General features: G+C 42.9%; 1 protein-coding gene across 1 annotated transcript in view; it reads left to right on the top strand.

Annotated features, from left to right (window-relative positions):
• Window positions 1-14,219, top strand: part of REPS2 (RALBP1 associated Eps domain containing 2) — a 131,269-nt gene that overhangs the window by 56,187 nt on the left and 60,863 nt on the right. The window contains exons 9-12 of the mRNA XM_032475655.1: window positions 673-742; window positions 2,196-2,249; window positions 6,651-6,696; window positions 9,872-10,084. Of these exons, the coding sequence (XP_032331546.1) occupies window positions 673-742; window positions 2,196-2,249; window positions 6,651-6,696; window positions 9,872-10,084 (383 nt within the window). The remainder of the gene's footprint in view (window positions 1-672; window positions 743-2,195; window positions 2,250-6,650; window positions 6,697-9,871; window positions 10,085-14,219) is intronic.

Genomic DNA, 14,219 nt, shown 5'->3' with positions numbered 1-14,219 from the left:
ATATATATATATATCAAACATGAATATGTATTAGCCTTTAATCTTATCAGAGGATAGAGTACATGTTAGTTGAGAGTTTATAAGCAATTATAGTTAGTAGATTTTAAACAGAATTTTAAACTAATCAATACCTGACCAATTTGGGTATTCATCTTACTAGTATAAGTGAAGACTTCTCCTATAAGTGAGTTAGCAGAAAATTTTGTTCTGCTCACCAGTAAAATTCTCTTATTTTATGGCCAGGAGGCTATTTGAATCAGGGTGAACACCCTGTGCATATCACATCCTGGTAAATACCCACATTATGGGGTCACTTGTCAGAACCTCTCTCTGCCTGTGAAAAAGTACTAGAACACAAGTTTGTTCTCCACTGAATGGGCAAATGCTACATGATACTCTGGATGTATCCCACACAGATTCAGATACAATGTGTGGTTTATACATATGCCTCAATCTCATACATTATTTTCCTCTGTGTATGTAAGTTTTCAATACAAATTAACTTACTCCTCACTAGAAACCTAAAAAAATAAAATAGTATTAAATGTCAGGGTTTATTGAAGACAGAAATATTGGCAAGATATATAGCTTTTAAAAACATTTTCATCATACACTGCACATCACTTAATTTCCATTCCAACCCATATAATTAACTTGCTTTTCTTTTCCAAGAAGCTGTCTGTTAAAGATATGGCTGACTTTCCTGCCCCTACCCAAGATGTGACCGGTGATGACAAACAAGGTATGAAAATGAGTTTTCTCCCTTTAGGGATATTTTATCTATATTTCTTAATCTACTTCTTTTAGAATGGCTGGCTTCTAGAGCATATGAGGACATTTTTCAGTAGATGAACGTATTTGGATGGATTAAGTAGTTCAAATTGTTGTCACAGAACTATAGTTCATAAGGTGGTAACAAGAGCTTGAGTGTCCAAAGCTCTTCACCTCATTGGCCCCTTGCTCACTGCTGACCCTCAGGCTACTCTGACACCTGACATTGGAATCTGGTTGTGCTAATTATGAAGTGACTGGAAACTGCAAGATTTGAGAGCATAACATCTTGTGTTGGCTGATGTGATCCCAGAACCTCAGTATAAATGCACGTTTTTACACAGGTCTAATCCTTGCGGAAGTTATCTTCTGGAGAGACTTTCTGTCCCTAGGCTTTATTTTCTGTGACTTTGTTGGTCTGGGGCTATGATGTGGAGCCCAGCAACAATTTGCCTATCTTACTGGGCGGGTGAGAGCAGTGCAGCACAGTATCCATGTTATGGCCACCACAGGGCACAGAGATGAGGTGGCCTGGGAATTTCTAGAAGAGCAGGAGGAGGCTCCCCCCCCCTCCACGCCCATATACAATGCTTTATAATCTATCAGGTCCCTCCTCATACACCGTATTAATGGAGGCTGGTATGTTTTATCACCTAAAATTTAGAGATGAGTAAACTCAAGTTCAGGAGAATGAAACATTTGCATAGTAAGGAAAAGAGCAGAGGTAAGAATCAAGATATTCTAAATCTCAAGCCAGTGTTCCTTCTGTTATCTGATATTGATTCACTACCCATTAATGAAAGGCTTTTCTGAAGGGACTGAAAGTCGGTGAGGCTATTTCAGTTTTTATTGTCGAGGCCTGCCATAGATGCAACTTTGGGAGTTAAACATGAAAAATACATTTCCCATTAGGAAACAATAATTAAATGCTCTCTATTTAAATATTTGCATAGGAGAGACAGGCAGAACTGGACATTGTCTGTAGCAGCAAGTACTCTGATCAGTCTCTTTAATAGTGGGTCTTACTTACCCTTGACTACCCATTTAAATAACCTGGCAAGCTCTAAAAATACTAAAGCCTGACTCACTCCCAGAGAGATCCTGTTGTCTTTGGTATGGATGCAAGGAATGAAAGGGTGTATTTGATACTTCCTGGTAATATTCCTCCTAGCCACTAGAGGCACTCTCTCTGGAACATTGAAAACATCGCTTTGTTCTCTGTAGGAGAACCTGTTATCATACTTTAGGAGGTTTTTATTGTTTTAGTAGGTGCTATAGCAACTTAGAGGTTTGTAACACTGTTTTTGTAAGTGTTGACTAGGAATTCTTTGTTTTAATGTAATGTGCCTCAGAAGTAAAATTTTATAGTTTTTTTTTTCTTTTTTCTTTCTCTCTCTTGTTCTTTAAAAACAAAACACTGTTAGCTTTGACAAGTGCTACAGATGAAGCCTTACCGAAGGACATTTCTGAGGATTCAGGTAGGAGAAAACTGATTTAATATATTTTTATGTAATTATTTCCAATATAAAAACACCCATAGTCTCAGTGAGAAGACTGATTCACCTGTGAATATGTTTCTCTCCAAATATTTGTCTTGTGTTTTACTGTAAGGCAACCTTTTGGTTTCTTTTTTATCCCTTCCTTCTTTTTACGTATGAGAAGAGGGTGATTTCTTCTCAAGTTCTGAATTTACATTTCACCAAAAGTATCTCTCAGTTTAAATTTAGGGTCTCATTGTTACTAAGTGTAAAACTAAGAAGGTTTGGAGTTGGGAAGATTTCAACAAGCCATTGTGGTTTCTGGGTAAGGAGCTGATGGGGTAGATCACCAGGAGCTCCCAGGTGCAGTGTTCCATTTCCAAAGTAAAGATCTCAAATATTTTTGTTATACTTCACCACCAGGGAGGCAAGTCAGTGTGCTTATACATGGAATGGATTCCAAGGAGAAAAATAAAAGTTGTGTTTGCCCAGGTTTTTGGAGAATCAGAACGTCTGTGAACTGTGGAGATGGCTGGACCTGTGTCCTCAGCTTCGTTGACGGAGTCATCATTGAACCAAAATGGACCTGGTTCAAAACAAGCTGGCTAGGGATGGCATTACTGTTTGGTGCTCTGGTTGTGAGAACATGAAAGGAGTTGCTGCATTTTCTTTTATTGTTCTTTCTCTTTATATTTAATAAGTAAATCATGTTTGTTTTGGTTAACTAGCTATCATCCAGGTTTCCTTTGTTTAAAGTTGAAATAAAGGTGTCAATATAACATTGGGGCATATGCTATATAGTACAATATTTCCCAAACACCAGGTTCATTAAAGGTTTAAAAGAGAGTGGTAGAGGTAGAGGAATGAGTTAGGGGAGAGGGAGTGAAGAAGGGAGAGAGAAGGAGGGGGAGGGAGAGGCAGAGGGAGTGAGAATGAATATGAATGAGAATATATGATTGATTTCAGTGATGAGGCCTAAGAACCTGTATTTTTAGGCACCCCTCCCTCCAGGTGATTCTGATGTGCAGCCTATTTTGGGAACCACTACCTCTAGAAAGCGATGTTAAGAAATAGAAAATTAAGAATATAGATCAACTACGACTCCAAGAGTGGTAGGAGTTCTCAGGCCTAGTTTTGGCTTTTGGAACTGATTCGGGTTCCTTCATCATAGGAGAAATGCTTTATTTGTGTGGGACAAACATCTGAGATCAGTTCTTTCCAACTCTAATTCTGGAGCTAAAGTGGATGCGTCCTAGTGTTTGTAAAGTTTGTGTTATTTTACTAGTTACTTAAATTTGGAGAGTTAAATTGTGCTTCTCCAACAGCCTTTGAGGCTAATAATGCTTCCTATTTTTTCCATGAGCATTACATGTTCTCGAGAATGAGCTTTAGAAGTCATTTTGAACATTCCTTCATTGAATAGGGCGCGGCGTCACCAGCCAGAACCTATCAGGGTGTGCTGCAGTATGTGAAGTCTATCTGACTTAGTTTCCATTCTGCCTGGCAGCATGCTGGGTGGTTTGTGTTTCATTCTTCCCTCTGTTCTTTTTTCTAGAGTGGATTTGAGGGAATCCCTCATTGGAAAATGTATTTAATATCCCCTTTACTGGGGAGTGTTTGCATTCCTAGCAGGAGACTCTAGAATTTTGAGGTAGTGGTTTCTAATTCTGATGGCTGTCCAGGCCATGTGGACAGTTCACCTCAGTTGAGTTGCTGCCTTCTGGAGAGTTAAACTTGAGGCTCGCCCTCTTCTCCTGTTTCTGTTTTCCGGAAAGATGGCATGCCTGGAGTGTTCTAGGAAGTTGTCACTCTTCTTCCCCTTCCCCTGCTCAACGAGAAGCTATGATCCGCCTGTTGGCTTCTGCCTGGATTCCAACACAACATGTCCTTGCCATTTTTGCAGATACTTGCATGCCCCAAGTGCTGAGTCTGACTCTCAGGGGCTTGGAGGCTAATGGAAGACTAAACTAGAACAGTTTTCTCCAGCTTTTTCGCATCTGAAACCTGTGGAGACTTACTGAGCCCTGCCTGGGATCTTGTTTTGCTGGCGAAGGAGGAGCATCTCCCAGTGGTGCTCTTCCTTCTGCACTGGGTAGTGGTGGTGATGATGATAGTGGTGGTGATGCAGAGGATGCGGTGGGTTGCAGGTGGGGTGGGACTGTGTCATCAGGGATTGGAGGTACTCCTTGTTACGTATTTTTCTCATATGCCCGTACCCCTTTCATTGCTGAAACAGTATATATTAGTGGAATCAAATGGATTTCTTAGCTAACGTCACATTCCAGCCTAATTCAACAGGGCACACAGCACGGTGGCAATTGTTTTCTGTATGGCTCAAGGTCTCACAGATGGCGTCAGGCCTGTTCACCCTCCCACCATCGTCTTCGGATGGCTGTGCTGATTCTCCAGTTGCCCCACTGCCAGCGGCCACCTGCGGTCTGGCGGGGTAGAGCAGTTCTCTCCTTCCACTGCCCCGCTCCAACCTGCACCTCCTTTGCTGTCCTAGAGACCAGATTTATAAACTCGAAAAGTTAGGAGTACTGTTCAGCAGTAATATTTTGCAATTGTAAAAAACATGGTTTTTTAAAGGACCTTCACCACCTTTTCTCTCTGTGTGAGAAAGGAGCCGCATTTTTCTCTTCATTCTGTAGGTGAGGAAACTGAGTTTCAGAGAGGTAACAGCTAGTTAGGGTCATGGCCAGGAGGAGCCCCTAGGCCTCAGGACTCCTGGCCTGGTCTCCATTGCTCAGCCACACCCCTCACCCCATCTGTCTGTCTATCTCTCACTAGCAGGGTTCACCCCTCTTTCCACACCCACTCCCACCCCAGCAAGAAGACAAAGATAATGGCAGTGAACAGAGGAATTAACGGTCACCACGGTCTGGTTCGGGGAATAGTCTTTTAACATGGCCAAGACTTCTCCTGCCCTCGTATTTCTGGAAGGCAGTGGGGCCTGAGAGAGAAGCTGGACCTGGCTGCGGGCGGCCTGCTCAGAGGGCAGCCCTCAGCCCTGTGGTGAGTTCGGTCCTACCGTCCGCCCAGCCCCGGGGCAGCCTGCTGGGCTGGGGGAGAGGCTCTCCAGGGCCGCTCTCCTCACCGCCTGGGCTCTGCAGGAGGGGCAGGTGCCAATGCACAGGATGGGCGAGGCCGGGCTCATGCTGCACTCCTCGGGCTTCCCGTGCTTCCCAGGACTCTGATGGCCTTTCAGCGGTTTGAGGTTGGAAGCTGCCTGTGTTCTCATCACAAGAAGCCAGAATGCTTCGGTTGGGAGAAGTGCCTTTCTTGTGCCACTGACCATAGCTAAGGGAGTATGTGTTGCTGGCTTGCTTTGTGCCTTGTTAGCATTTCAGCCCCCCATTCTGCCCTGCTTTCTACCCCCAGGAGTTTAATGCTCATCATCAATCCAGCATGCTTCATACCGAGGAGGGGTTTTGTCTTTGGAGTAATGTAAAAGAGGATGGGGTAATGCAGCGAGACATTTTCTTTCTGGAAAAAATTGTGCAAACAATATACAAACTATTTTCTTCTTGTTCCTAGTTAGTAGCAGGGTTTTTTTTTTAATGAATTTTTGTGACATTTTATGATGAAAAAGTTGCAGTGTTTGCAAAACCTTAGCATAGCCAGTGGTTTCTAAAGTTGTTTTCATAGAGGATTGAAAACATAAAAAGAGGATTAATGTTTTTGTAAATATTTCCCATTACTCCCAACAACGATGATGGGAAAGCAGGCTCCATGCATGTCGGTAGTGAACAAGCTAGTTTATGATTTAAATTGGAGTAGGAAAAGTTGTACGGTTGACAAAATGTTTTAATGATTTAACTCCATAATATTCTCTGTACGATTTGGTCACAGAAATGTGGGACATAAGAATATTTTCTTATGGGAAAAGCTGCGTAGCTCGTGTCAACTTAATTGTGGGAGCTTTGATTTCTTGTGGTCGTGCTTTTCTGGTAATGTATTTTAAGAAAATCTTAAAATATGTAGCCCAATAGATTTCTTGGTAGCCTTTAGGGGAGACTGGTTCAAAACCTATTACTGGGCTCTTACGATAGACCAAGAAACCTTCATGTCTGAGCCCATTATATAAATAACCTCTTGAGAGGGTTGTCTTTTTAGGCTGGAATTTCTTTATTAATCAACTTAGATTTGAGATTGGCCTCTTAGCTAGTGCTCTGACAAAAGGAAAACTGTATTGTTTTTTCTTTCCTATTGATTGTGCCTTTAGCTTTAGAAATAAAATTACAGAATCATGAAAACGTGGAAGCAGTCAAGTTCTCCACAAAGATGCCTGTACCTCAGATTTAGCCACTGATGTGTTCTGTACTAGCTCACGTGCTGCTTATACACCTGTTTAACTGCAGCCATGAAACCCAAACAAACAACAACTAATCTTTGTTTCAGCCACTCCTAAGGATTCCAACAGTCTCAAAGCAAGACCAAGATCCAGGTACTATTTGTTTAATTTCTGCTTTAATGCCCTTTGTGCCCTGTCCCTGACCAGAAATAAACCTTCCAACCCAAAGCCCAACCCACAATCCCCTTTTCCCTTAGACTTGAAGCTCTGAGTGAGTGCTTGCATCCCTAGGGGCCTGGCTGGAGCCTGCAGCACAGCGCAGTGTGGGGAGACTAGTTTCTGTGTTTCTTTGTGCGGGAAGATGGGGCTGCTGCTCTCTGGTCACGTGACGTGAAGAAGTGGCTGTATGATAGGAGCTACCTGTTGTGGGCTGATAATGAATAGGGGGAAGCAGCTTTGAAAAGAAGGAAATATGGACAAAAGATACCTAACATTGACATTTCCTACCGTGACAAGGTGACCGCCAAAAAGTAAGAAGTCTGGGTGGTGAAATCTAGAGTAGGGAAGGAAAATGCTTTGGCGATTTCAGTGAGGCCCAGAGCTTCAGGTAAGCAGTGCTTATGTCTGTTGCATCCTCTTAGAGCCTCTTCTCAGCTTCACAGTTTTTAAATCAGTAGAGACTAGTTGAAGAGCGACAGCTAGTAAGGCAGTGCTGTGGTTGACATCAGACGGCAGGCAGGAGGAGCGAGGAGAAATACAGAAACACTAATGGACCTACTAGAACCTGAAAGAAGGGAATGGAATTGGGACCACTCTTCACCAGTAGACTGCGGTGGAAGACAGGACGCTGCGTGTGCTTTCTAAGTTTTGCCTTAGCTCTTAGTGAATTTTTTCCTTTTTTGGCTACTAGATGCATTCCTGAGAAAGTGAATTTACACCTGACCATATTTTATATGCTTGAAATACTGCCATTTAAGGAAATCTCGTCTCCTTGTAAATCACAGAGTTACCCCCTTAGTTTATCTTCTATGTCTGGATTCTCCAGATTGGAGTTTTGTTTCCTTGTTTATAGAAGGTTCAGCTATATATGTTCATATTTAAAGAAAATAATAGATACAGTACCAATTCGTACCAATTCATTTTGTTACCAAAAAAAGGTATAGTCATTATTTCTCTCTATGGCCACCATGTTTACTCATCCTGTTTTTAAAGGATGAATGGGTCTTTTACAAATTAGTCTGTACTGGCTTTAGAAAGTAGGAATAGTAACATTTATCTGCCCTCGTAGTAGGAAAATCCTTTTCTGAACAGCAGAAATCTGCTCATGTGTACTATGTTAACTGTAAATTGAACCTCACAGTTTTTCCTTCTACTGACTTTCCTTCCCAAAGCAAGTGAAATGACAAAATCTCAGTCACTTATTCTATTATTAATATCTCTGGCTAAATTTTATATGTTATTCTCTTGGTCTAATTTGGATGTTTTTATTTTCACTCTTCCTTACTGGGCCTTTACCAAGACCAATAAAATTGAATTATTTTTATCTTCCTTTTTAGAATAATAAAGCATTGTGGAAATGGAAGAGAAAGAGGGAAAATCACCCTTCTGACACTATTATATTCATCATTTTGTTGATTCCCTGCATTTATATTTTAATTGGTTGCAGTCATAGTTTTATAGTATTACTTATTTGATACTCATTTAACTTTCCATATGAAAATGTAAATACACAGGTTATATATGGAAATAAAATGGAATAAGATGTGGTATGAGATAGTGTACTCAACTGTATGTGTGTATATATACACACACCACAGGATCACATGCACATGATTTATACACACGTTATTATTTTTCCTTTTTGAGTGAAAAATGTCACTAAAGCTATATCTAGCATAGAAAGTTCTTTTTATTTCTAGCTAGGGTCTCTCATTTCCTTTTTAAATCAAGAGTTCGCATTTGAAACCTCCGTTGTCCTTTTCTGTCAGTTCCCTTTTATTCTGCTTGAAAGTACCAGAGCCCTCTTCCTGCTAGCGCCTGCATGCCTTTGCCTTGCCTGTCTTGCCAGTTATGCTACAGGGACCACCCCAGAGCATGTCACATGCCATTATGGTGGCTTTATTAAAGATTGCAACCTTGCATGACAAACAAAACTCTCGACTACCACAAAGAAACCTTGAGGAACTTATTTAGAAAGATAAAAACTTGCCGCGTCAAAACCAGCTTTACTAAGAATTGAAGTTGCTTAACAGTAGTTGATAGATTCTAATTTCATGAGCGCTACTGTAATAGCTAAATACCAAGAACGGTTTTCTGAGGTTAATCTGTCTCTAGGATACATCTCTGATTCAAAGGTCATTTTCTTCTTTGACGTGAAGTTAGCCGAGAGGCTAAATAGAACAGATGTAAGACATGCACGTCCACTTCTTAGAAAATCAAATTGGGAACTCATCCACAAACCTGTTCCTAAGCAATGGACTAATGTAGTGGGTTGAATTAATTTAGAGAATAAGTAGGTCTCTAGTAAATAGTCTAGTTACTCCTGCCTGAAGTTTTCTTCTCTGGCTCATAGTATCAGAACATTTTGAAAATGAAATTTAGAAACAGTGAGAGGCTGGAGTTTGGATCAAATTCAAGCAACTTTCTAGCTATGTGACCTCTAGCAAGTGACCTAGTTCCCTTTTCACTAAATGCCATTAATTGGAGTTATAATCTCAGAAATTGCTCCTGCCTTGTTACAGATTGAGGGAGAAGGTTAAGAGGTGGCTTTAGCTTTGAAAATTTCCCCAAACCCATGTTTCTCTTGGTAAGACAACCAAGACCCTTCAACCCGCTCGATGTGTATTTTCCTTCTCTGAATTTCATTTGTGGCATATTCTGTTGAACATCTGATTCTTACTTTCAGCCTGTCTGTCCCAGTTCCATATGTGTCTGTTATCACATTTGCATGTAAACAGGAGAAAAGTTCTGCAGTCAGCTAATACCGCGAAGCCCTTCTGTTAAAGCATGGAAGGACCTAAGTGGAAGGGTTAGCATGTTATTCTTGTTAACAGTTTCAATGGAAACAGATTTGAATTTACAGAAAGCTTTTCCTCTGGTTAAGGTGTAATAAGAGCAAAGAGGTTAAAGAAGGTTCTGATCTGGGTTGGGGTTGGGTGCTTGCTGCAGGTGGTGTGGCATCTGAGCTCCAGTACAGCGCGTGGCTGCTCCGGGCGCTTGCCAGGCCTTTGCAGCCACTTTGACTTCTGTGGGTATTTTCCGTTTCAGCCCAACTTCGCTGAGTGAAGCTTTGCTGTCTCCCTTCTGACCTTCCCTTATTTTGCTGCAGATCTTATTCTAGCACCTCCATAGAAGAGGCCATGAAAAGGGGCGAGGACCCTCCCACCCCGCCACCGCGGCCACAGAAAACCCATTCCAGAGCCTCCTCCTTGGATCTGAATAAAGTCTTCCAGCCCAGTGTGCCAGGTGAAGTGCCCTCTGCACCCCAGCCCTTCCCTTTCCTGTGGGAGTCAGTGGATGGGTGTCTGCCACGGAGGCCTCTGTGAGTCCAGAGAACGAGCAGACCCGGCCATTTCCTGTCCTGGGAAGGTCTCCACAGTGCTGTGGTGTTCTTGGGAGGGAAGGCATTTCTAGGCAGATAGGTATCACATGTGTCTGGAGCCTCGCCCACACTTGCTGTGGACCAAGACTTAGGAAGTTCTGTACCAAGAGGATGAAAATGTTTCAACCCCAGACAGCCCAGTGAGCGTGTGGCCGCGGTTTTGTTCTCTGCCTCATGATAATTTGTATACAAGATTGCCATCTGTCACTTCCTCAGATGCTTATGCCGTTTCTGTGAAGGATCTTGGTGATCAATGCCTGGCCACAGTTTTCTGCATTTTACCTTTCCAGTGAGGGTCCTGTAGGACTTAATGCTAAGGGGCTCTGCTTTTGAAATCTGACTGATGCTTCGGTATTTGGTGTGGGTGTCTAGGGCAAGGGCTCCTTCAGGTAGGCTGGGGCTTCTGGGATTGGGACTTTGTTGAGCCAGCTGCTGCACAGCTGGGCTGGAGGTGGAAAGGCTGGAGGGGCCTGTCTGCTCCCCTCGAAGAGGAGACGTCCTCCTGGGGAGCCTGCGGAACAGCAGGTGAGGGCCATGCCTTCATGTTAGTGAGAGTGCGAGGATGCAGAGCCGTCCCAAGTGTTATTTTGGGAGCAGCAAGAGCCTTTCCACTGACTAATGCAGGCAAGCTATAAATACAGTGATTTCCTGGAACTTTTTCTATATCTAGGTGCATTTTAAATCAAGCCAACCTCAGATGCTAGTGATTTGCAGATTATTATCTTTTCTACTAAAGCAAGAAAAGACTCTCCTTGGCTCACACATTAGCATGACCCCTGTGTCCCAGCAGAGCTCAGTCTGTTTTATTTGTTCTAATAAAGTACTCTCCTCACAGTAAAGTTATAGATTGTTTTTTAATATACTAGAATCTGGAACTCCCTCTGAAATTTGATTCTCTGCCATGAGTTCATCAGATAAAAATTTTTCTTGAATTTCCCTCCATACTTTGATCCAAGTTCTGGCATAATTTCATAGTAACTGGTATTTGGAGTGGGAGTAGCCATGGATGATGATGCGATAAAAATTTCACATGGCTAGTGGATTATGACCTAGAAGATGTTTCTGTAGATGGAAGAAGATTAAAACAATCTTGGGCAACTCTCTCCATGTGGTTTCCTTGCTAGGAGAGAGGCTGGAAATGTGCACGCGTCTCTCAGGCTATGTCTCTCCCTGCGAGGAGTGAGTGCCAGCTGTGCTGGAAAATGGACATGCTGTGGCTTTTATGACGTTGTGTCATAGAGTGGAAGAGACAAGACTGGATTTCGAGTCCAGCTCAGCTACCTATTAACTATTTGATTTTCAGCAAGTTGCTTAATCTTTTCTGCATCCCAGATTCCTAATCTGGAAAACAGGGTCAGGACTCCACAATTATAGGGTGTTGATGAGATAATAATGAAATCCAAATAGCACCATGTTTGGCCCCTGGGCACTCATTCCCACAGAAGACCGATGAGGGAAAGGAGTCTGAGCAAGGCCCCCTGACGCCCTTCATCACCAGTGGAACAATTCTGTGATTTGTTCCCCACAATTCTGAGAGGGCTTGCTGAGGGACCAAGCCGCTGGCCCTGTCATCCCCCTTCCATGAACACATCCTTTCTTGGCTTGCTTCCCTCCTGCCCGGTCGTATTGTCCCCACACCTAAATCAAATGCCTGGTCCCAAGTCCTTGCCTTAGGGGCTGCTTTCAGGAAAACCTGAATTAAGACGGCTTCTTTTTACGTCACCAACTTTGATATGACTTCAAGAGGATAAGTAATTTGGTTTGATAAATGCCAAAGAAGAGCTGGGTGGGTGACATCTGCATTCATAGCTGAATTCCATTGTCTCTTCAGGAGAGGTGTACACAAATGAAATTTTAATGAGAGTTTAAATTGATCACGTGGAGAACAGAGCATTTCTGCAGCATGAAAACCAGGTCATACCATTGCATCTACTTAATTTGTTTCCAGCCGGGTTAATTCTCACAGGAAAGTACAAAGGTCTGTCTAAATTATGTAGAATTTCAGTGTATTGCATATTGCTAGAGATTACTTATTGAAATTCTGACAAAGTAGGAAAGCATGAGGTCAGGTCTAAACCAATCAGAATAGTGCACCCAGAGAGCACCATGGTGACCGTGTGGTGACCCCTCTGCAGCACTTGTCTTTATGTGTTACTCTAGGTAAGCTGGGTCACTCTGTGCTTGCTGTGCCGTCTCCCGAGCTTCTTAATTAACCATCTTGCAGTGTCGTGTCTTCCAGCGGCTGTGTCGTGTCTCCACAGCGATCTGGATGTGCTGTGATGGATCATGCCCTATGGGAGGCTTTTCTCTCCCCTGCCTCCCTGTACCCCTGTCCCTTGCCTCCCTGTCCTCCTCTCCTTCTCCCTTCCTCATCCACTCCTCTCCCATCCTGCGCGCTCTCCTTGCTCTTTTCTCCTGGCCTCCTCTCCGCTTTCCCCTCTCTTCTCCCCTGCTCCCACCCCCAGGCATGGACCTCTCTTTCCCAGGCTCCCCTCCAGGCTCACTTTGTCCTCATGTTATAAACAAGGCAGAGGCTATTAATGACTTTGTATCCGTATCTTTGTTTCCTCACCTACTTATTTTCTTGGACCGAATCCTAGAGGTCAGAGGTGCTGAGTCAAAGGTCATACGTCTTTGAAGTGTGGACAGATGTTGCCAAACTGTAATGTAGGAAACTGGTACCTGTCAACTCACCCTACCGCTAGCATCATCTGAGAGTGTTTCCTCACGCCCTCACCAGCACTGGCTAACGTTCATCTTTTTAATCAGTATCTGTCTGATAGACAGATGTTTGCATTTCCATGATTCTTACTGAGCCTAACTGTCCTTTCATATCATTATTGGATATTACTATTTCTTCTTTTGTAAATTGCCCTCGAGGAGGCACACCCAGCATCTGTTGATGCATCTCTTTGCCTAACCACTGGGGCTGCTTGTCTCTGCCTCACTTTTCCTCTGAGATTCTGGACCTGTCTTATCTCGAGCACTTAGGAATGTGAGGGTGGCCTGGGGAAGCTAACCTAACCTATTCCTTCACAAGGTCCATGTTCTTCCAGGCCCTAGTACCCTATCTTTTGGCCAGCTTTATCACTTCAGACAGACTCTACTGAGGCCACTCTGTTTATAACAATAGAAGAATAAGGAAAGGTTAAAAAAAAAGAGGGGAAGATGATATGTGATGAAACGAGATGAGAACTTGAGTTAAAAGGGAAAGATAAAATGAAGCCAGTGTTTTTAAAAATGAAGACCACAGGATTGTGAAAAACAGAGTGAATGAGGCTAAGTTACTGAGTCAGAGTAACCTGAAGTGGAGTGATAGCATAGAGAAGAAATAGGATGGACAGAAGATGCCAAGAAGCAAGATGAAAGAGGGAAATGAAGAAAAAGGTGACATGGTTGTTACACAGGAGTGATGGTATTTACGCAAAGGGAGAAGCAGATACCCTAAGAACCTGTAGAGACTGAGGGGAGGAGAGCCCGCAGACTCGGTGTGGGATTCTGATAGGATTCAGAGGACTCTTTGGAAGGAAGGAATAGCTCAGAAGTGGGTGGTATTAATACCTTCAAATTTATGGTGATAGGTAACATGATATGGGGAGGAATAAGAAAGGGCTGATTTAAGATGTAAATCTACAAAAAATGACTGAGGCCAGCTCTTGCAGTGTGGGACAACTGGCTTTAACTTTGCTATCTGCAGAGAGGGTGTGAACATGTGACTTAGAGGGGTCTGGACTGTCTCAGGGCTCTAGCTAAGTGGTTGCTGGCATTACACCTAAAGCGTGTGTTTTCACAGGGCGAAGTTGTCCTAATAGGATGGCTGTGTGTAAAAGGGAGAGCGCCTTTGTCATTGCTGAGCCAAGTCGTGTTGTCTCGCAGTTGCACACAGCTGCTGTGTTTGAAGTCTAAGGTTGTGATGACGCAAGCATACAAAGTCTAGAGGCAGTGAAACCTGGGACTTGTGATGTTTAGATTCTATAGCTCTATACGTAGAGCCACAAAACATATTTTGTTACTGAAATTCCTGTAAGAAAAATCACACAGTAAAGGTGATACTTTTTACATCCTCACCTCTTTT

This window comes from Camelus ferus, chromosome X, assembly GCF_009834535.1.
Source record: "Camelus ferus isolate YT-003-E chromosome X, BCGSAC_Cfer_1.0, whole genome shotgun sequence".
NCBI lineage: Eukaryota > Metazoa > Chordata > Mammalia > Artiodactyla > Camelidae > Camelus > Camelus ferus.
Note: the sequence above shows the minus strand (reverse complement) of the source record. Positions and strands in the feature narration are given on the sequence as shown.